Raw genomic sequence first — 25,028 nt, 5'->3', positions numbered from 1 at the left:
AGAGTGCTCACCGGCGTGTACACCTCTGTGAAAGTATCTGCATCCACCTCAGAGAATTTATTAGCTAATGCTCTAGCACTTCGGTGCGATTCAGTGGAAGAGGTAAAAGGAAATAAACAAACGCACTCATGATGCGTGCACACTTACACAACAGTGGTGTATAAATGTGAAAGAGAAGAGCTCTCGTTGAAGTTGTCAGTGCGAGGGGAGAAATTTTGCTTGCTCTTCGTCACACAGAGGAGATAGACATCTCTGATTATCAAATCACAATAGTTTGGGTCCCGGCTCATTGCTCCATTCCAGGCAATGAAAGAGCCGATATCTTAGCCAAACGTGGTGCTATTGAGGGTGAAATTTATGAGATACCGATTGCTTTCAACGAATTCTATAGCGCGTTCCGCCAAAGAACACTTGCCAGCTGGCAAGCTTTTTGGGATAAAGATGATCTGGGTCGGTGGATGCATTCAATTATTCCTAAAATATCGACAAAGGCATGGTTCAGGGGATGTGAGTAGGGACTTCATTCGTGTGATGTCCAGATTCACGTCCAATCACTACACGTTAGATGCACATCTCCTTCGAATTGGACTTTCCGAGACTAATCATTGAGCTTGTGGCGACGGTTGTCGCAATATTGATCATGTCGTTTGGATATGCGTGGAGTATCGTGATGTCAGATCTCAACTAATAAATTCCTTGCGTACTCTATAAGTCTATAGGTAGACTATCCAATGTCCCAATTCGCGACATTCTTGCTTGTCGTGATCTTCCTGTCATGAAACTTCTTTATCATTTTATTAAGTCCATTGGAGTTCCAATTTAAATTTTATTTTATGTTAGACTGTTTTCTCTTCCATGCGTTCAACCAAAAGCCCGCTATCTTATATTGAAAAAATGTGATGAATTGATACAAACAAACTTGAAATAGTTATAAGATCATGTACAAATAGAATATATTTCATATAATGTGATTTTTAATAGAAAATCGCTTGATAAAAACAGTGTTTAGATTAACTAATGAATATCAAAATACTAATATTCCGAATGTATTAGGTTTAAAGTACTATGAATTGTGGATGCCACGGCGAAGAAAAACTTATGTATATTGCCAATGAAGTGAACATATTTATGGAAAAAGAGCAGTTTATATAATTTTATTGGTATTTGTGATACCACCGTCACCGCAAAGATAGCAAAGCATGCACTGTTTGAAAGCCTATTAGCATTATTCCGGGACGACCGGGACGGGGCCATCCGGGACTTTTTTTTCCTCATCGGCGATGACTGAGCTGCCAGTGTGTGCATGTATTGGAATCCCGCATCCGGGATAAAATCCATTTGGTTGCCAATCAGTCATCGCCTCTGAGGAAAAAAACGTTCCGGATGGTCCCGTTCCAGTCGTCCCGAAATAGTGTGAATAGCGTGTGATGCTTGCGGTAACATTCAAAGGTGTTTCCAACTTTCTAAAAATAGTGTTTATAAAGACTAATGACTAAATAGTGTTTTTAAAGAGCTAATGAAGTGCTCACATTATCAGATAACGATATTTATTGACTGGGAACGGGTATAGCGTGATGAGTAAGTCGATACCTTTCACGCAGCCCACCTAGGTTCGATTCCCAACCCCGCACATAGAATCAGAAATTTTTTCTGTCCCGAAGAGGCGAATGACTTAATGGTAAAAACCTCTATAATCGAAACAAAAACAATTATTGGCTTTCGGATATTGAAACAAATACTAGAACATTAATTACAAATTTTTAAAATGTTAATACACGATTATAAAAACCTTAAAATATGAGTTATTCAAGTTTCGTACGTCTACAAATAAATTATTATACATTAACTAATGTCTACAAACATGGCGTGCGCATTCACATCGCAATAAATTGTTTAGTAAATTTAATAATCTTCGTTGCACTTTGTACTATATGATTATCGCCTGTAAGGTTGCTTGGAGTATCGACCACGTTCATTTTCGTTCCTCTGTTCAACAAAATGACTATACACAACGGCCCACATATAAGTGTACACGACTGTAACAAAAAGAAAATTTATTTCAATAACAGCTACCATTTAATTCATTTGTGTTGTTTAAAGTAAATAAAATTTCAATAACAGTCTCAGCACAATTTATATATCAGATTCAGACTGAAAATCAATAAGCACAACCTGCTCTTTTTAGCAAAGATCAGAAAATATCTCAGTTATCTAACACGAGGAAACTACCAGTTTACCATTGTACAACTCATTGCTCAATTCTAGGTAATGAAAGAATTGATAAACTGACAAAGCATGTACAGACAACCCCCTGATAACCAAATTGCAATATTACAATTGTTATTTCACGCCTTGATTGTTTCAACTAAAATATTATCGATATAATTAACATACCTGTTGATATTTGCATAACTATTTTGATTGAAAAATTGCTTTTTTTTTCAAAGGCTGTCAATAGGCTAAGAACGAAGACAGCAAAACGTAAAACGAAAATCCGAAGGAAAAAGGTGGGTGGGTTATGTTAGAATAATACCAGATTGACATGAATACGAATAACAATGGCTCGCTGAAACTCAAACTGTGCCCTTAGAAAGCACGATATCAACAGGTCAAAAGTGGGCTATGTAAATCATAGATAATAATAATAAGTCCAATATCAAATATGATAACACACAACGAAAGTATAGGAAATATAAGAAATAGTTCTTTACAATAACGCATGCGCTATCCAATATAGTAAACATGTACACTAGAGTTATTTTACAAAGCAGTGGAAATATACTGTTAAAAATATTATTCCTTGTATCTAGAACCTAGAATCGTGACCTCTACCATTAATATAAATTCGTTAAGGTTTCAATTATTGTATTTTTATTGTCATCTTGTATACAACCATGTGATTATTTCAATAGTATAATATGAACAAGATGATCGCTTGTGTGGATGTTAGCATTAATCAGAACCTCATACATTTATATTCGAAGAACGCAAGGTAGTTTTCAATTTTCATCTAATACATTAATGAAGATATTGCGTTAGGGTGCAATTAAAGTTGCTCAAGCGAAATTAAATTTCACCTCTGTATAGGGCACCAGGTTCCGTCAGTTTAAATTTTCAAAATGCACAGATTTTTATTTTTTACACTTGGCATTACTGTCCCGGCTCCATATAAAGACAGTTTCAAAGATTTTATCGTTGATTCGAAATGACACCCCAAGTAGCAAATGTAACTTATTGAAATTTCAAGATGTTCTACAATTGTTTTTGAATTGTTATTTATGTTAGATATGTTCGGAAAATTTTTTGAATATATTTTAATCGGTTGTTCAACTTATCACTGTTAAGTTTCATAATACAACCAAAAAAATCACTGTAGAACTACTTTAAGTGCATCTAAAACAAGTGCAATTGTGCATCTAAAGCTATGAGCTCAGTAATCTGTCATGAATGTCATGAATTTTCCTCTTTGATACTTGTTGATACCTAACATTTCAGAAAACTTTATTTTTGAATTATTTGTGATTATGTTATACAACTGAAAATGTTATCATAAACTGATGACCATATTTTCGATGGCATGTTGAAAAAATTATGTTGGTACGTCAGATACACGATCAAAAACTTATCACTCTTTCAAAGGGTAAATTTTGAAAAGGCACCCCATAGTAAAGTAAGTTGTATCCACGAATAAACACCATCAGGAAGATTATGATTAGGTTTTCCATACAGTGTGTTTCACTACAATTTTAAAGCAAAATCAGGATTTAATGGAGCACTTTGAAAAATAATACCATAACTTCAATTTCTAGTCGCCCTAATGAAAATGTTTGTTCAATTACATTACATAATGTAATATTGCGAAGAGACTAACCGTGAAAAAATGTCTATTGAAATATGTATTCCAGTTCAAAAAACTGAATAATAAATTCAAACAACTTATACACTTTTAGCTTTCATACATACTGGTAACTGTTAGGAGCGCGTCTTTGCTGAGTTGTACAAATGACACCTCATTGGAACGTTACATTTTCCGTTCGGGGTGAATGTCATTGATCAACTGAGATGTTTCATTATCCGTGTCTAGTATGTATAATTGCTCGATTGATTTGGATGTCATTACAAAGGTGCCAGCATAATAAATCAACCGCCATACAGAACAACCGGTCTAATGAGCATTTTGTAGATGGTCAATTTCGTGCGGTGGCGTATGTTTCTCGATCGAAGGGTTTTTCTGAGTCCAAAGTACGCACGATTCCTTGCCAAAATACATCTCTGAATTTCTCTGCTGGTGTCATTATCAGCAGTCACCAGTGAGCCCAAATACACGAACTCGTCAACCACCTCGATATCGTCACCGTCTATCACTATTCGTGGTGGGAGGCGCAGTGCTTCTTCTCTAGAGCCTCTCTCTCATGTATTTTGTTTTTGACCCATTTATGGCCAGTCCGATACGCCTATCTTCAGCTTTCAGTCCGTTTCCGTCATCTTCTCAAGGGTACGTGTCACAATATCAATATCGTCATCTAAGTCAAAAAGTAGTACGGACTTTCGGAAGATCGTGCCACTCGTGTCGATTCTCGCTCTTCGAATCACACTTTCCAAGCAATATTGAACAAGATACATCATCACCTTGCCGAAGCCCTCTCCGAGATTCAAAGGGACTCGAGAGCGTCCCAGATACTCGGACGTAGCACATCACTCTATCCATCGTTGCTTTAACCAATCGCGTCAGTTTATCCGGGAAACCGTGTTCGTGCATTATCTGCCATAGCTGTTCTCGATTGATTGTGTCGTATGCCGCTTTGAAGTCAATGAATAGGTGATGCGTGGGTACGTTGTACTCACGACACTTCTGGAATACTTGTCTTATCGCGAATATATGATCCGTAGTGGCGCGGGCTCCAGTAAATCCCGCTTGGTACGGCCCTACGAATTCCTTAGCTATTGATGATAGATGACGGCAAAGGATTTGGAAGAGTACCTTGTAGGAGGCGTTCAGCAATGCGATTGCGCAGTAATTGCAACAATCTAGCTTATCGCCCTTTTTGTAGACGGGACATACCACTCCATGCATCCATTCCTGCGGTAGAATCTCCTCCTCCCAAATCTTAGAAATCATCCAGTGCAGCGCTTCAGCCAGTACCTCTCCTCCATGTTTGAGCTTCCACTTGTCGATTACCTCACGTTCGTTCGTGAGAAGGTTACCACTGGTATCTTTGCACATTTCGGCCTGTGGTTCTAAGAAAAGGTGAACCGCTCACGTAGAGGCTACTACGTGAGCGGTTCACGTTTTCTTAGAACTTCCGTGTGTCATTTGCGCGGTAAAGCTGTTCCATCGCTTCGCGATCTTGGTCTACATGGTGGCGCTTTTTGTTATCGCGTGCAGGCTCTCCAGCCCGATCACGGGCCTGTACATTGCCTCCCGGCCTAGCTGAGCATTCATGTTGCCGATGACGAGTTTTACATCCCGCCGTGGACAGCTGTCGTAGGTTCGTTCCAGCGGTGTGTAAAATGCTTCATTCTCGTCATCGGGTCTCGGGTCTCATGTGGGCAGTGCACGTTGATGTTGCTGTAATTGAAAAACGGCCCTTGATCTTCAATACGCACATCCTATCACTGATTGGCTGCCACCCAATCACGCGCTGACGCATCTTGCCCAAGACTACAAATCCCGTTCCTATAACGCTGGTTGTGCCACAGCTCTGGTAAAAGGTAGCCGCTCGATGCTTACTTTTCCACACCTTCTGTTCCGTCCAACAAAGTTCCTGCAGTGCTACGATATCGAAGCCGCGGATTTGAAGCTCATCATGCAGCATTCGGTCGTATCCTGGGAAGCCAAGCGATTTTGCAGTTCCATGTGCCAAGCTTCCAATCGTAGTTCTTAGCTCGTTGCGGAGGTCTTTGCCGATTACTCCGAATCGTATTTCTCACTTGATTGTGTACCACAAGAACGTTATTCATCAGAGAACAAACATCATTTCAATGCGTGTACGAAATTTAACAGTTGTTTGTTATATACCTTATGATCAGAAAAAGAATCGGAATTTTCATTTTAAAATTCCCGCGCTTGTCCAATCGGTAAACTTTTATTCTCTCAACGTTGGCAACATTTTTATACACATTCTGTCAAATTTTGACGCATATCGTACGATTAGTTTTTGTTTGGCGTCTATACAAAGAAGTTGAAAAATTTTCGTGTGGCGATTTTTATAATGGATGAAAATTTAGAACAACGGCTCGCCTTCGAAGCGCCATTTGGTCGATTGTTGTGCGATTTCGACGTCATATTCATAGATCCACACCTCATCACCAGTTAAGATGCATTCGATGAATGTGGGGTCACTATCTGCGTTGGAAATCATCTCTTTGGCCACATCCACACGACGCTGTTTTTGAATGAAATTCAGCTTTTTTGGCACCAGCCGAGAAGCGACGCGTTTCAAACCCAAAACATCAGTTAAAATGTGTTCGGCTGATCCATAAGAGATGCCCAACAACACAGCAATCTCTCTAATCGGTACAGAACGATTTTGCAACACGATTTACTTCGCCGATTCAATGTTTTCTTCAGTAACAGATGTTGTTGGGCGGCCAGGGATCTCATCATGATCCAAGCTTGTACGACCACCTTTGAAGTGTTTATACCACTCGTATGTCTATGTTTTTCCTGGACACGATTCACCAAAGGCCTTTTCTAACATTTTCAACGTTTCGGAACACTTAAATCCATTTGCAACACAAAATTTGATGCACGCACGTTGTTCTAAATTTTCATCCATTATAAAAATCGCCACACGAAAATTTTTCAACTTCTTTGTATAGACGCCAAACAAAAACTAATCGTACGATATGCTTAAAAATATGACAGAATGTGTATAAAAGTGTTGCCAACGTTGAGAGAATAAAAGTTTACCGATTGGACAAGCGCGGGAATTTTAAAATGAAAATTCCGGTTCTTTTTTTATCATAAGGTACATATATATAAATATATATATATATATATATATATATATATATATATATATATATATATATATATATATATATATATATATATATATATATATATATATATATATATATATATATATATATATATATATATATATATATATATATATATATATATATATATATATATATATATATATATATACATATATATATATATATATATATATAAAAATTTTCCGGTAAAGAACTCTTTTATTTCAATATAATAAGTGGAATATTCGAGATATGATGTTTTGAAATTCCGCGTTTACAAGAAAGAACCTTTTTCAACAGCATATACTGTAAAATCTAATAAAGATACAAAAATTTGTCCAAGACATGAAATGTGCGTCTATTCCTTAGCTTTCAAATAAGCAATTCCATCAAATAACCTTTATAGTTTATTAAATGAAAAAAGTTAAAAACCAATAAACAAATAAACAAAATTCAAACTTGGGCCTACTTTTTTTAGTCGAAAGAAGCCTTAGGGGTTAAACTCAATCTTGGAAAAGTTTCAGAGTGGAAAGATTAATACTTTCGGAGCAGTGATTTTTTCAATCACGACCCGCACGCGCTGCATCAATGTATTTGTATTAGACCGCGCTACACAAAATAAAGAAATCTAAATATTTTCTATTGAAAAAGCAGTTTTCCGGAAAAATAAATAGTTTTACGATAACCTTCCATTTCCATTGCCTTTTGCGTGTTAAATTAAAGGTTCCTATTTTGCAGAAATACCAATAGAAGGTACGTAAATCGCAAAAATATCTGCACTAGAAAATCCATATAGGTTCCATAATGTGTTCGTTGCTAATCAAATGTGTTAGTGGAAGTAAGCTGAAACTGAAATAATTTTTCTCGAGCAGTTTTCAGAAAAACAGAAAAGTTTTAGACTAAGGTTATCGCTTTTCTTGAATTGCAATTCTAAGCAGATTTAACTGATTTGTTTATTTTTCCACCGTATGGAAGATTTATTGATTAAAATCAGGAAAATAACCGTAGGAATTTGTTTTTACGCACACATTGTTTTTTAGTTTTTTAGTTTTCATCTCATAGTTGTATTCGATTGTTTTTTTTTAATCTGTTGTTCGGGTTTCGTGCTGATCAAATTTAAAATTATCATCTTTTACTTGAATTAAATTGCACAGTGCATTTCTTATTCTATAAATAACCAAATCACCAGAGGAGAATTAATTAAATATTATATCAAAATTTTTATTGTTTTTGTTAGTATTAGTGTTCATATACTAAACTTACCGACAGAAACTAAGCCAATAATAATCCATAATGTTCCACCAAGAACAAATCCATCTATGTAGAAAACAACAGCAGTATAGATGACACTTATCAATAATCCAATCGCCAGCATAATTCCAAGTATTACCCAGGGCATCATCAGATAATGATTTTTCTACGAAAATAGTAATCTGTACCATTTGACTCCTTCATAGGGAACGATTAGTTTATGAAATTTACCCTAATCACTCCAAGTATCATTATCAATGAAATCAAAATAGTCATGCATAGATTAAGGGCAAATATTATTTTCACAACATTTTGTGGTAGCCAATCCATCAGAATCGTTTTAAATTCAACTCTTGTTGTAAAAATTAGAATGATCGAAATGATAGATAATATGATTCCCATTATGCCCGAAATTATTGATCCGCTCCGTAAAGAATAACATCGGCAACATGAACTTAGTAATGGTTCCGCCATTCTTTACTTAGTTCCTGTAAACAGAGAAGAAAAATAAAATATGTAGATGTAATTGATTTTACATTAAAAGAGGCACCCTATGGAAAATCGATAATTTATGCATTGCTTTAACCGATAGATATATTATTAGATAACATAATTACAAAGCTTCAAGACGAATATTTGACGAATGCTGTCTGAGATATAGTTCTTTGAATTTACACGCGTCATAAAGTTTCTTTGAAGTGCCTAGACTTTGAAGTCAGTTTTCTCGAAATCGCCCGATCACGCAATAAATATAACACTACTGAACAAACAAACATGAATCTTTTCTTTTTGTTTTTCTCATAAAGAAAGGCTATGCAATCCCTGTGAAAACCGACTTTACAATCGAGACCCGGAGGGCCGAGTATCATATACTATTCGATTCAGTTCGTCGAGATTAAAAAATGTCTGTGTGTATGTGACAAATGTGTCTTATGGCCTTATTCAATTTCTTATAATTTCATTTGGATCCGACCTTCGGTTCCGGAATTACAATAAAATATGTACAAATGCGAAAAAATGCGCACTCAATTTTCTCGGAAATTTCTTAACCGATTTTCACAAACTAAGGAAAAAAAAGGACTTAAAATTCTTTAGAAAGTCCCAAAAAAAATAATCCATATCCGACTTCCAGTTCCGTTTTTCAAATGCAATTAGTGAAAATTTTCAACTTCATGAGTTTTTTTACAAGCGATGCGAAAAGAGATGCACATTTTTATGAAACTTACTGCTAAATTCATCTAGTTCGTTCTTGTTAATTAGTGGGTATATAAAACTAGTTTGGGGCTACTAGTCCCCGGTTTCGACTTCCGAAAGCACCGATAATAGTGAAGAAAACCTCCAAAACTTCGATTTATCAGCAACGGCTAAACCGATTTAAAAATATACTGTGCAATTTCATCCCAATCCGACTTTCGGTTCCGAAATTATAGGGCGATCAGTGACAAAACGTTTAAATCGTCGTTCAAAATGACGATGCAATACTGGTACGCGTCGGTACGTGCGGCTTTGCTCTGTTCGCAAGGTGCTTTGTTCAATTTCGTATAGCGTATGGGTTGCCACATTTAAATCTATAGTTTTCAGATGAAAAAATGTAAAATTGTAAATCTTTTTTTCAGTTTGTACCTACATGTTAGTGTTATTACAAAATTATGATAATGATTCAGTAAAAACCATTCAAACGAAGAGGTTGCATTTCGATTATACTGGCTCGTGAGTTAACGGCTGCTACTCTACGCTGCAAGTAGTTAAAACTGCTGGTGCTAATCGCAAAGGCAATATTCGGGGCATTTCCCGATTGGAAAAGTAGTAACGAAGGCCTTCCCGTTCATACGCACATAGGTGTAGAGACACAGCGGTGCGAACGCATAGGAGTGTCGAGTCACAGAGGTGCGAAGACGAAGGGGTGCAAAGGCATAAAGGTGCGAAGACGAAGGGGTGCAAAGACACAGAGGTGCTAAGGCAACTTAGTGCTGATCTACCAGGTACCAGAATTTGTACGCTGCGTAGGATCCAATGTACAGATCTGGCAAAAAGGAAACCGCGTTGTACGAGACCCCACAGTGCAAAACGATTTGACCAATTCATGAAACACTATCGAGTTATCGAATTATATACAGTCACTTTTGAAACTGTAACGAAATTTTCATTCTTTCTTCCATTATTCTTTCATTACACTGACACCCACTGTAGTTCTTCATTACCGTAACCGAATTTCATATGTGTGTTACTCGAGACGTTCATATATTACTACCATTCATATATGATCCACATACCAGTAAGTTCTTGTTTCGTAGCTTTCTAGTTGTACCCGAAGTATGATCGTGTATGTATTATGAAGAAGGTTGAAACTCAGAAGGTTCTCATTTCTCATTATTTATTTTTTAGAAAAAATCAAATATTGTGGTCGTCTACATTTTATAAAAATATGAAAACATACCACTTTAATATGTCCAATTTTTTTTATTTATCACTAAATAATCCGGGGTGGTGCAAAAATTGAAAGAGGGAAAAAATATGTTTCAAAATTTTCATGTTTTTTTTTAATGGAAGAAATACATCTTCAAAAATTTTGAAGAAAATTGTAAACCTTCCCTATGATGTCTTAAACATACCTGATTTTTTTCAAATTTTTCGAAGGAGCTTATGCAGAATACCTTCGATGCGTTGAATACCAAGTTGATAATAGGGAGCTCAGACTACTGCAGCGGGATGAATCATGGAGTGGCGGTGCTCGTTGTATTGCTTACAGTGGTATTGCGATCGGCATACACAAGCGAAATGATCGCTTCGGAAACAATTGCTGCAAAGTCCTTTGTCTGCTACCACTTTCAAATCCTTTAAAAATTGGACAATCCATTATGGAATGCTTCTCTTTTTCGCAAGCAGGACATAACGGGAATGCTTTGGGTAGAGCTGCAGTCATGATATTGGAGTTGACAAGATTTTTTGTTTCTGGTATTGTGATTAGCATATTTTGGGTTAGAATATGGTGGGCGATTGATGAAAATTGTTTCTAGCACACGGGTTCTCTTCTGAAGGAATTTTATCGTTTTAGTATAGGTGGATGTCACCGATTTCTCCCTGAAATGTAACGATGCGTCATCCAGCTTGTCTTCCAGTAGTTCCATCAGTATGGAGCCAACACCAATTCAACAGGTTCACCAAGTTGTTGCAGCACTTTCGTGTGGTGCTGAAGGTCATCAGTTATTTTGTGCAGAGCATTGACAGTATTATTTGGGTATTTAGGGTATTCGAGCAGAGTACAAATGTGCTTTTTATAAAACAACCTTATTTGAATAGCGTTGGACAAGTGTCTCCCAAGCTGCTGCATAGTTTGCTGCAGTAAAAGTAATTGATTGAATTAAATTCGATGCTTCGAAGATAATGAAACGATGCTCGAAAATAACGAAACTTTTGGACGCAGGAAATTTCCGTTGAAGTATGTATCTTGGAGATAAACGTATCATAGAATGTCATCCAGTTGTTGAAATCGCTAACAAACTCGGGTAGAGTAATCGTTGGCAACTTCACATTTGTCAAGTTAGATGGGGCGGGACAGGCTTCAGCAGTAGAACTTTTAGCTACCAGGAAAGGTTTGTGGTGATTTCGATAACAACCCAGATTTTAAACGGAAATATTGTTTCTCTATATCCGTTTTTTCATTGCCGTCGAATGCCTCATACTCATATTGAATCATATCAAATATCTGCTACTGTTCTCTTGATATGTGGATGAAAAGTGGCGATGTATTCGAAATTTATTCAGTAATACCGTGAAGTAATATCATCAATAAAACCGTGTCAAACAAACGGATAGGTAAAACTAAGGTAAATTCTTCGATATTATTTTAACTAAAAACCTGATAAAAGTATATTATTCAGATAAAACTTTCGAAGCATGTTCGAAATAATCACACTTAACTATTTAGATAGATAAGTTTTTAGAACTTTTCGATGTCTTCTAACTAGAGTCCATGATTTAAGCATTCCGTAAAAGATTCTGTTTAATTATTACTGTGAATTTAATTGGACATAAAGTCACTTATTCAATGGAGTTAAACAAACTTGAATAAAATTAATACGTATCTATGAATTTTCTATGATAATACTACGAAAATCGATTCAATTTTTCTCCATAACTATGATTGCTAACTATGCGTTTTATAAAAATGACAAATTGAACATGTATAATGTTATATCAGGTGTACAACTTTTCTTCCGCCGTTTTCCGATAGGTGGCTGTACCGGCTGAGGCTGGTTAAAATACATAGATGATAATGCCTTTAAAGTGAGTGTGTACAGTGCCTAACGAATTCTCATCGCCGTTTCAGTGACAGTTGTTCTTGTTTTGGTATTATTCACACTCGAAAATGTCTGTTTATGTGCCCAATTCTTGCCATTTGCGAAAGTTTTACTTTTCTGTTACAGTTCGAAAAAAAAATGCAACTGAAGCGCATCGAATGCTTTCAGAAACTTACAGCGATGCTGCTCTGAGTAAAAGAACGTGTCGGGAGTGGTTTCAACGTTTTAAATATGGTGATTTCGATGTTGAAGACAAACATGATGGCGAAAGAAAAAAAAACCTTCAAAGATGAATAACAATTTACTACGAGCTCTTAAAACCGGATGAAACCATCACAGGAGATCGCTACCGAACGCAACTGATGCGCCTTAGTCGCGCGCTAAAAGAAAAGCGGCCACAGTATCAAGAGCGACATGGCAAAGTCATCCTCCAACACGACAATGCTCGGCCTCACTTCGCAAAAGTGGTCAAAAGTACCTGGAAACGCTGAAATGGGAAGTCTTGCCCCACCCGCCGTATTCCCCAGATGTCGCCCCTTCTGACTTCCACCTATTCCGTTCGATGGCACACGGCCTGGCAGATCAACATTTTCAATCCTTCGAAGAGTTGGAAAAATGGATTGCTTCATGGATAGCGTCAAAAGAGTACTCCTTTTTTTCGAGCCGGGATCCGAAAATTGCCGGAAAGATGGTAGAAAGTTGTCGCTAGCGAAGGACAATACTTTGAATAATACATCTGTAAGCACTCTTTCGCAATAAAGCATTAAATTTTGGAAAAAACGGCGGAAGCAAAGTTGTACACCTAATATATACACACACGCGGATACGATAATTTTTTACTGAATTATCAACAGCTGAACGTTCGGTAAGCAGTTCAGAAATTTAATTGTATATCCACGAAAAAATAAATAAAAAAGTGTTGAGAAAAAAGTGTCCCCGTTGACCGGAATTATTAACGCCTTCTAGAACACTGCATAAACACCAGAAATTCAGTCGGTGTTGAACAGTCGTTCGCACCGCACGCGTATAGCTCTTGGCTCCTGGAATTTTTTTCTGGCTACCTAGAGTTTCATTGATTCAAGGATTCAGTCTTTTTCAAGGCTACCTGAATCACTAACTAAGTGACTAAGTGATACAAAGAGTGATATTAGAGTGACTAAGTGATACAAAGAGTGATATTAGAGTGACTAAGAAATTAATCAGCCTTTTTTAAGGCTAGCTAGGAGTCTAATCGAAGACTAATTTAGCCTAGTTAATTTAATTTAAAATTTCATTAATTTCAAAAATGCCTGCGTCCAACCGGAAAGGCAACAAGCCTAAGGCTAAAAATAATTCAATACGGAATAAATCACAATCCGTTATTCAACATTTTTCTAATAACATTCACGATCTTATAGAATCTGAATGTAAAAATAAAAGACAACGGACGGATTTCCCTTCCGTTGATCCTATGCCGTCTAACAATATTTACGAGATTCTTCCTGAATCCGATTGTAGCGACATAGAAGAAAATTCTTCAAAAATTCCCAAAATGGACGCTTGTCGTTCTGGGAAGAAACATCAATCTATGCCACCAGTGACGGTGATGATTTCCGACTTCAAAGCATTCCGTACTGAGCTTTCTACTTTTCTCCCGGAAGTAAAAGTCTCATTTCAAATCGGACGAAGAGGAGAATGTCGAGTCTTGGTGGATGGATTGGAAGATTACGAACGTCTTATTCGATATTTGTCCGAAAAACTTCATAAATTTTATTCATATGATATAAAATCAGACAGACCCTTCAAGGCTGTCTTGAAAGGATTATCAAATGATCAAAGTATTGATGAAATTAAAAATGAACTAATGGCGATTTCGTTTTTAATTTGCACTACACCGGTGCAGTGCTACACTGAGGCATGAATAAACGAACAAAAATGACGAAAACATAAACAGTAACCATTGACTACAATAAACGATTCCATTGCACAGAGCTACACCAAACTTTTGATGAGTGCTACACCAGTGGTATCGGTGCAGAAAAAGTGTAGCACTGGTGTAGTGCAATTGGTAAAAACGAACGGTTTCAGTGCAGCTTTCGCTACACCAGTGTAGTGCAATTTAAAAACGAAAACGACATAAAAGAATTGCTTGGTTTTGCCCCTTCCCAAGTAATACTTATGAAAAAAAGAGCGAATGGTACTTCTAAACCACGCTCTGGAATTTCCCATGAACTTTACCTAATACACTTCAATCGAAGTGATGTAAACAATTTGAAAACTTTAGAAAAAGTACGTTTCATTTCCCACATTAAAATTCATTGGGAACATTATAAACGGCATAATCGTATTGCTAACTTAACGCAATGTCGTCGTTGCCAAGGTTTCGGTCATGGAACCAAAAATTGTCATATGGATATACGGTGTTTGAATTGTGGTAAATCGCATTCGAAAGACGTTTGTCCAATGAATGAAACCACTGATAAATTTTCATGTTCAAATTGCAATGGAAATCATAAATCCAATTATTTGAAATGTCCTGTCAGGGAAAAAATTTTAAACGCTCGTTCGCTTAGACAACAAGTCAAACCAACGACCTTAAATTTACAGAATATACCTGAAAATTCTTCTAAGGCACCTGCCAATTCGTCTTCTAACGAAAACAATTTATTGACAGTCTAATGTCAGTTATGCTGGTATATTAGGTAGAAATCTATCTCCTATTTCTTCTAATGTAAATAATCAAAACACAGGACCGCCTTGCAGTTCTTCTTCTAACGAAAACAATTTATTAATAGGTAGACCGGCCAAATCATCTTCTTCTAATGGCAGTCTACCTACAAATATTTCTTCAATGCCATTCGCTTCTTTAAATGAAGTCGATTTAGGCGATATAACTGAAAATAAAATGATCTACCTACAAGATCAACTTTTTCAAATGATCATCCAAATGAATTCGACTTCATCACTTTTTGAAGCATTTCAAATCGGATGGAAATTTGCAAATAATATTATAATGAATTTAAAATTTAACAGTGATATTAAATAATTATTTGAATATTTTAAATTGGAATGCTCGATCTTTGAAATCGAGTGAAGATGAATTTTATAATTTTCTCAAAGTTCACAAAATTCATATTGCCATTGTGACAGAAACTTTTCTTAAACCAAATGTAAAATTGAAAAGTAATCCACATTATGTGGTTCATCGATTTGACAGGTTTACTGGAATTGGTGGTGGAGTTGCCATTTTTGTCCAACGGCAAATTAAACATCGAATTTTACCTTCTTTCAATACTAAAGTTATTGAAAGCTTGGGAATCGAAGTTGAAACCATTCATGGAATTTATTTCATCGCTGGAGCATATTTGCCATTCCAATGCACCGGCGAACAATTAAATTTCTTTAAAGGCGATTTGCAAAAACTTACAAGATATCGATCGAAATTTTTCGTAATAGGGGACTTAAATGCTAAGCATGTCCAGTGGAATTGTAGGCAAAATAACAGTAATGGTAAAATACTTCATAATCAACTCTCAGCTGGTTACTTTACAGTTCTTCATCCCAGTAATCCTACTTGTTTCTCTTCCGTGAAAAACCCGTCTACAATTGATCTGGTTCTAACAGATCAAAGTCACATTTGTAGTGAACCGATTACTCATGCTGATTTTGACTCAGATCATCTTCCTGTAACATTCAGACTTTCCAACGAAGCTATAATTAATCCAATTAGTTCTATTTTCAACTATCATAGAGCTAATTGGTTGGATTACAGATCTCACATTGAAAATCATGTGGATCATGAAACTATTTTAGAAAATTCTGCGGACATCGACACAGCAATTGATAATTTGAATCATTATATTATCGAAGCTAGAAATCTTTCAGTTCCCAAAGCTCAAACTAAATTAAATTCTCCTATCATCGATGACAATCTTCAACTGCTCATTCGGTTGAAGAATGTTCGTCGACGACAATATCAACGTTCTCGTGATCCTGCTATGAAAAACATAGTTAAGGATTTACAAAAAGAAATTAAACATAGATTTACTCTTTTGCGAAATGAAAATTTCGCTAAAGAAGTTGAACAAATTAAACCATATTCTAAACCTTTCTGGAAACTTTCTAAGGTTCTTAAGAAACCTCAGAAACCAATTCCTGCTCTCAAGGAAGGAAATCAAATACTTCTTACAAATGGTGAAAAAGCTCAAAAACTTGCTCAGCAGTTCGAGAGTGTCCACAATTTTAATTTAAACGTTGTGAGTCCTATTGAAAATGAAGTCTCACTGAAGTATGATCATATTTCAACCCAAGTGTTATCACACGATGACATTATTGAGACGAATTTTGATGAAATTAAATCAATTATTAGGAAACTCAAAAACATGAAGGCTCCTGGTAATGATGGAATTTTTAATATTCTTATTAAAAATCTTCCCGATGTTGCCTTGAGACTCCTGGTTAAAATTTTCAACAAGTGTTTTTCATTAGCTTACTTCCCAAAAAGATGGAAAAACGCTAAAGTAATTCCTATCCTAAAACCTGATAAAAACCCAGCAGAAACATCAAGTTATCGCCCAATTAGCTTACTTTCTTCTATCAGTAAACTTTTTGAAAAAATTATCTTGTTAAGAATGATGACTCATATAAATGAGAATTCAATTTTTTTACCAGAGCAGTTTGGATTTCGTCATGAACATTCAACTACTCATCAACTTGTCAGAGTAACGAACATGATAAAATCAAATAAATCTTCTGGGTTATCCACTGGAGTTGCTTTTCTAGACATAGAAAAAGCATTCGACAGTGTTTGGCACAAAGGTTTAATAGCAAAAATGTCTGATTTCCAGTTTCCTATTTATTTGATCAAAATGATTCAAAATTATTTAACTGATCGTACTCTTCAGGTTAGCTATCAGAATTGTAAATCTGAATTGCTACCCGTACGAGCCGGTGTTCCGCAGGGTTCGAGTGTAGCTCCAATCTTGTATAATATTTTCACTTCTGATCTTCCAAATCTACCCGTTGGTTGTCAGAAATCGCTATTCTGTGACGACACAAGTCTGTTAGCCACAGGTAGAAATCTAAGAGTGATCTGCAGTCGCCTACAAAGAAGTTTAAATATTTTCAGTGATTATCTGTCAAAATGGAAAATTAAACCAAATGCAGCAAAAACGCAATTAATTATCTTTCCTCATAAGCCAAGAGCTTCTTTTCTTAAACCAACCAATAATCACATTCTCAAATTGAATGGCTTGGAATTGACATGGTCTGATCAAGCTAAATACTTAGGTTTAACGTATGACAAAAAACTCACTTTCAAGGATCACATTGAAGGAATCCAGGCAAAGTGTAATAAATATATTAAATGTTTATATCCTCTTATAAACAGAAATTCTAAGCTCTGTCTAAAAAACAAATTGTTAATTTATAAACAAATTTTCAGAACAGCCATGCTTTATGCGGTACCAATTTGGTCAAGCTGTTGTTCCACCAGGAAGAAAACGCTTCAAAGGATTCAGAATAAAATTCTGAAAATGATTCTGAAGCGTCCTCCCTGGTTTAGTACAAATGAGTTACACAGACTCACAAATATAGAACCATTAGATGTAATGTCACATAATATTATAAGTAAATTCCGACAAAAATCGATACAATCTTCAATTGAATCGATTCGCTCTCTGTATTAGTTAGTAAGTTAGTATATAAGTTCCTTTTCCCCATTACACAATACAAGTAGGTTTAGAATTTTCCCTACACAAAAATCTCAGAATTGCGGAAGCAAATGATGTCTTCATGGTAATAACCAAATCATATATATATAACAGGGCTGAAAAGTCACCACTTGTGGCTGAACACCCAATTTAAATCTTAATAATTTAATTTTAACTCATATTCCAATAAATAGTTATTAAAAAAAAAAAAAATAAAAATAAAAAAAAAAAAAAAAACACCAGAAATTGCTCTCGAATGGTATGTGTAGGCAGCAAGTGGACAAACGATATGAAATTATTTTCTGTCTATAAGTAAACGAAAAGCTTTGAGTAGTTCTAATGTTTTAAGAACTTGTGTACTGCTACCTCAATTCATTCGACGAACTCTTCCTAATTTTTTCCATTTCCAACACTTACTGAAAAATTTAATAATTGTTTGACAATTAGTTTTCACAACAATCAGTATCTACAGAAGTTCGGTTACTCAGCGACTATTCAGATTTACTGTATGAATTGTATATCTATATAAAGAATTCTGTAATGAAAACTTGCGTAAAACTGATCATCCGGTAAAAATTTGCATAATTTTTGTAAAATTAAATTCATGTACCGAAATATCGGATATTGCTATTGACTCCCGAGTATATATATATATATATATATATATATATATATATATATATATATATATATATATATATATGTATATATATATATATATATATATATATATATATATATATATATATATATATATATATATATATATATATATATATATATATATATATATATATATATATATATATATATATATATATATATATATATATATATATATATATATATATATATATATATATATATATATATATATATATATATATATATATATATATATATATATATATATATATATATATATATATATATATATATATATATATATATATATATATATATATATATATATATATATATATATATATATATATATATATATATATATATACATGTGTGTGTGTGTGTGTGTAAGCGATATACCCATTGTCATTTGCGGTGGCGATATTACAAAAAACAATAATCATTATTTTCAAATTTTAAGATGTTTTTCCTACTTGATATAGCTAGTTCGTAAACGAAGAATTACGCAAAACCGGGAACCGATACAGCCGAAGTAAGTTTGTGAGATCACTCAAACTTACATCAGCTGTTTCATCTGAGATGAAAATTTTCATCTCTCATAACCCTGCATTCCCGAACATCATCGGATTCATAAGATCAATTACCATGAGAATTCACTTGCTAATTTTAAAAATTGTATCTGATTATTTTTTTTTAATTTTTGGAACTACTCAATCGAAATATGAGAAAATACTTGCCATCCAGATTTTTACTGAAGACGCTCAATTGGCTCTATCTGAATTCAAAAACCGAACCACCGAAAACTTCAATCCACAAAATCTTTTTCAACCGTAAGAAAATTCAAGGTGAATACGCAAAGGAAAACATAAACAAATTATTCAAGATCATCATTCATCTGTAATGCATTTAATTTTTTCGCTCTTCCCACATCCACATTCACAAGGTCAGTCGATTTTATAGCGCCAAGCGTATGAAGCAAGATAGCTTTATTATACACCTTTTGACTCACTAACCGCTAGGACAGTAATACACTAAACTTTGTCAGTGGTTAGCTCGATCCAACCAACGTTTGTGGTTAAAATTCGCTTTCAGTATGAGTTTCCTGCAAAGTACGAGAAAGGTATACTGTAAAGGTGACACCCACTCTGCCTCAACCCTCAGTCATCCACACATGTACCCTTGTCTTAAGTTCGATCACTCAACAAGCTAGAACACAGCACAAAATCTGAACCAGTCAACCGACAACACATCAAACAATCGTCCGAATATGGGTGCCTCTAAAAATAGTGCTTTGATCATCACAGTACGTAATCGCGAACAAAACTCGTACATTGACTATTTGAAGACAGACACATATAGCAAATAAAATGCTCACCTGTCTGGAAGCTTGCAATTAAATCTGTTTGTCAGAAAACTTATCCAATACAATCTGTACCTGAATAAAACAATGTATTAAATAACTTGAAAACTATCATCAAACTGTTGAGCTAAAACGTTTTTTGCTAAACATTCAATACCGTTTACTTGAGAAACTTAAGACGAACTGATTCAGGTTAAATTATTGCGCGTTATGCTCGTGTACGTGAATGAATCTAGTCTGTACGGCAAAGTCTATACGTTTGCCGTAAACAACGCGCTTATGGGAGTGGGTTCCGTTGCTCAATCCATACATGCATATAGTCATAGTAGCTGAACATATATCGTTAGTCATGTATTGTATTGTTGCATCGCGCTAATATTTTCAAAGCTACGTCTCGGGCACTAGTTTGTTTGTTTGTTTTTTTTTAGTCTGACAGATTCAATTGTCATGAATCGAAGAATCAAAATATGAACGATTTCTTTCGTATTTCGAAACTCGTTAAGATATTTAGTTTGCCATAAATGCTGTAGGGTTGCCACATCCCCGGCCCCGCCCGGCAGAAATAGCGTCTACCGGACCGCAAATCAAATAATTCATTTTTCGACTCGAATTTCGTCGAAACGTCCAGAAAATTAAGGGCTATAAACTGAGGAGCTACGAAAGTTATGATTTGTTAACATGTTTTTTTACACTCAAGAAAGAATTATCAGAAAGCTAGGCCAGTTACTGAAGCAGCAATATTTTTTAAAATGAGAATCATCTTCGAAGACTCTTTGCTGTTCAATAAAATAACAATAAACGAAAAAAATTATTCATTATGAGCATTAATTTTATACCAATACTTGAAATAGATGAAATTGAAAACTCGTAAATTCTGTGTTGTTACTTCGGAGCTGTTTATTCGCTGTTTTAAATCAGAATGTAGAATGTTTTGACATACATTGTGGAAGATTTTTCGTTGACTTTCAATCAGAAGCATATATTCCTTTAGCAAGGGCATCGAGAGCTGAAAAACAAAATGCTACCGAGTTCCGCATAAAATCAACACCATTTTCTATTACTGGTATAGTTCAGTCTCAAAGGAGTTTGGAAAGATGACAACCACAGCTGGAATCAGAATTGAAATTGTATTAGAAGGAAAAAAACTTATTAAAAGACGGATACACTTTGAGAGTGGTCTAATAAAAAATAAAATTACATTTTACTACATCTCCTTAAAAAGAGACGATGATTTATAAAGATTTTGTGAATGATTTTATAATGGTTCATGTTGGAAGACATGAATAAAATATTTAATATGAACATTGTCAGAAAAGGTTATTGTTTTTAAGTTATCTTCTCGAAATAAAGTACAATATACTCTATTTACATTTTGCTCCAACTGCGATATGATTGAAATCCTCAATCTCTCAATCACTCACATGGTAGGGTAACAGAGGTATTTTGGCCACTTCATATATGTTGGCCCACCTGACAAACTTTATCGATTTTATCGGATGTTGCATCAATTTGAAGATAATCACATTAAATTACCTATTGCGGAAAGGGTTTTCAAAGATATTACAACATATGGTGGATATTTTTACGAAGTGGACCAAAAATAAAATCAATCCTAAAGTGGACCAAAATAAATCTGTTACCCTAAAACTTCTATTCCGATAAGAAATCAGATCCTTCAATTTAAGAGCCATAAGTATTCATTGATAAGCAGATTACTTATCGATTGAAACATTGTTGTTAATCAAAGGATCAACTTCTGGTAATTGAAAGTTAGTTATACACTCTAGACAAAGTGTGAATAATAAGGTATATTTATAATTCTTTTTTCCTTAACTGGAAATACTGCCGGACGAGGGATGCATCCATGGATGTGGTGGGAAGCCTTGGTATTCTGATCAACAAACCCATACAAATAAATAAATATCATATCCATTACACCCGAAGAACATTATTAACACATGTGGGATGGACGTTATTTTTTTATTTCGTATACTAACAAATTATAATTCATTGTATAAACATTTAGAAAAGTCGTGTAAAATCATGTTTTATAGATGCACATAAAAGGAGCGCCGCAATTCGCTTACCAGGTATGAAGTGATTTTTAAGGTACAAATGTGCTTATAGTGAACATTCGGTGTCAACGTATCTTATTTTTTGCCTTTCTCATATAAAAAGGCTATGCTATCACTGTGAAAACAAACTTTTGAACGGAGGCCGTTCGACTCAGTTCGTCGATATCACAAAATGTATGTATGTGTATTTGAGAGAAAGAAATTTATGGTTTATTATAGTTTGATTATATTCCGTCGAAATCGCTTCCTTATATTGGTGCAACCGCGTGAATAATGATTTGAACACTGGTTAAACACAGCATTTTCTTTAGTGAGTTCACAATTCGCTGATTGAAAGTCAAGTAATACACAAAACAAGACACTAATTAGATGACTACTGTGATACGAAATAAGTGAACTAAACACTTTTTTACAACATATACAAGACAATAATATAATATTACCCAACGGTTGCCGATAAAAAAAACTCTTCGACCTTTAATTTCTCTGCTCCGGATTGAAAATTTTGAGATTTTCAGTATAACTATATACTGTGCGCATCAAAATGGTATGAACGTAGCTTAACCTGTTGTTGACAACAACGCCACCAAAGCAAAATACGTTGGTTTCAGGAAACAGCTTTCATAGCAGCGAGGTGAATGTCACGCGATTTTCTCAGATATGGCTGAACCAATTATCACAAACTCAGATTCAAATGAAATGTCTTATGATCCCATAGTTTGCTATTGAATTTTATCCCGATCCAATCTCCGGTTCTGGAATTACAGGGTGATATCCACCAAGAATGGAAAAATTGTCACTCACTTTTCTTAAAAATGACTGAACCGATTTTCATCAACTGAGATTCTAACAAAATGTGAAAATTTATGAAAAAATTCTCACTCAGTTTTCTTGGAAATGTCTTAACCGAGTTACACAAACTGAGATGCATATAAAAAGACTAAACATTCTTTAAAAAGTCCCCGAGTGCGATAAGCCATAAATTTCTTGAGTATTTTTTCACAAGTGATGGCGAAACGAAAATTTGCTGATAAATTCATCTAGTTGGCATATCTTGTTAGTGAGTGGATATATAAAACTACTTTGGGACAACTAGTCCCTGGTTTCCGCTTTCGAAAGCATCGATAATTGTAAAGAAAAGCTCCTAAAATGGAAATAACTACGGTTTATCAGCAATAGTAAAACCGATTTTTACAATTCACGATTTAAATTAGAGCACTTTTTTCATAAAAGTTATTGTGCAATTTCATCCAGATCTGACTTCCGGTTCCGAAATTTATGTCGATGAGTGTCAAAACTTTCAAACCGTCATACAAAATGACGATGCAAAACCGCTACGTGCTGGTACGGAAGAAGACAACACCACCGCCCTTCGAACGAAGCAAACAACGTGCTTTGTTTAATTTTGTGTAGCGAGCAGGGTTGCCACGTTTAAATCTATATTGTTCAGAAGAAAAATCAGTAAATCTGTACCGGGGGATTTAATAATTTAAATCTGAAAATGACAACTACTTTTGTTTACAGGTAGCATATTGTATTGTAATTATGACATTATGTCCAAGGCCACTATCTTTCCATCGTATCAGAAGAAATTTCAGAAAACATAAAGAAATACGCTAAAATAATTGCCAAAAAAGTTAATGTAGATAAACCGTCATTTGCAGATGAGATCATTTGCAGCGTTTACCAGCCTTGATATTCTCTTTTATTCAACCCACTATTTGTATTATCGCAAAATTTTGATAACAATGCTGTTCTATAAAAGTATATTTATTGCCTTTCTCATACGCACAGTTTATGCAATCACTTGAGAAATTGATTAGTTAAAATTGGCCCGAAGGCCTATGTGTCCTATACCATTCGACAAAGTTCATCGAACTGACCAATGTCTGTGTGTGTATGTATGTCTGTGTATGTGTCGAAAAAAATTTTCTCCGACTTTCACAAACTTAGGCTAAAATAAAAAATCTCATAGTAGTTTCTGTTGAATTCCATCATGCTTTCATAGGAAAAACCTGCATCCCGTCATTTAGTGCGACGACACAAAAAGGGGTAAAATTCTTCTAGGTTTGGCTCAAAACTGATTCAATTTGTAGGCTATATTAGACACTTATTAAACGAATTGACTACTGCCATACCGGTTCCCAGTTCCAGGATCCGGAGTACCAGAAATAATGGTCAAAAGCTCTAAAACGGAACTCACTCAAGTTTCTCAGAGATGATTCGATCGATTTTCACAAACTTAGGCTTAAATGAAAGGACCTAAAGTCTCATAGGCTGCTGTTGAATTTCATCCGGGTCCGACTTCCGGTTCTGGAACTATAGGTAAGAGTGTATTTAAAATTTGAAACCGTCATTTAGCGCAACGATGCAAAATGAAGAAAAATTCTTATTAACTTGACATAACTGTTTACAAATTGAAAAGGTTATGTTAATTTATACCCAAAGAAAGTTTCTAACTATATTCATGTTTGAAAAAAAGTTTCGTCGCAGAATCTTCTAATGGTACTTTTAAAATTTAAGTAATATGAGAAAAGCATAATTACACCTCTAGATGGATTATTTTTTTTATTATTTTTCTTTCAAAACTTTCAATGTGAGCTATCCTCTTCGTGAGGAATGGTTGTCTGGTTACTTGGAACGACAACTTGATGAACACATAGTATGTTATACGGACGGTTCTCTATTGAATGGTCGTGCTGGTGCTGGTATTTACTGT

General features: G+C 35.0%; 1 protein-coding gene across 3 annotated transcripts; it reads right to left on the bottom strand.

Annotated features, from left to right (window-relative positions):
- Positions 1-1,750: 1,750 nt before the first annotated feature.
- Positions 1,751-20,487, bottom strand: LOC131439400 (uncharacterized). Of its 3 annotated transcripts, XM_058610362.1 has the most exons (5): positions 20,392-20,487; positions 20,250-20,309; positions 8,470-8,726; positions 8,251-8,404; positions 1,751-2,036 (listed from the first exon to the last, which is right to left on the bottom strand). In XM_058610362.1, exons 3-5 carry the CDS (start codon positions 8,710-8,712, stop codon positions 1,936-1,938), a joined length of 498 nt encoding a protein of 165 aa, XP_058466345.1. In that variant the 5' UTR covers positions 8,713-8,726; positions 20,250-20,309; positions 20,392-20,487; the 3' UTR covers positions 1,751-1,935. The 3 variants fall into 3 exon arrangements, with proteins under 3 accessions (XP_058466345.1, XP_058466348.1, XP_058466346.1); XM_058610365.1 differs by lacking the exon at positions 20,250-20,309 and having other exon boundaries at positions 20,310-20,452; XM_058610363.1 differs by lacking the exons at positions 20,250-20,309; positions 20,392-20,487 and adding an exon at positions 19,612-19,902.
- Positions 20,488-25,028: the final 4,541 nt, after the last annotated feature.

This window comes from Malaya genurostris, chromosome 3, assembly GCF_030247185.1.
Source record: "Malaya genurostris strain Urasoe2022 chromosome 3, Malgen_1.1, whole genome shotgun sequence".
Taxonomy (NCBI): Eukaryota; Metazoa; Arthropoda; class Insecta; order Diptera; family Culicidae; genus Malaya; species Malaya genurostris.
Note: the sequence above shows the minus strand (reverse complement) of the source record. Positions and strands in the feature narration are given on the sequence as shown.

Coding starts and splice junctions, on each gene's coding strand:
- LOC131439400 (XM_058610362.1), bottom strand. CDS start 8,712: ATGGCGGAACCATTACTAAGTTCATGTTGCCGATGTTATTCTTTACGG. Junction 8,405..8,469: donor TGATACTTGGAGTGATTAGG/GTAAATTTCATA, acceptor CTATTTTCGTAG/AAAAATCATTATCTGATGAT. Junction 2,037..8,250: donor TATTGGCTTAGTTTCTGTCG/GTAAGTTTAGTA, acceptor TTTTTGTTACAG/TCGTGTACACTTATATGTGG.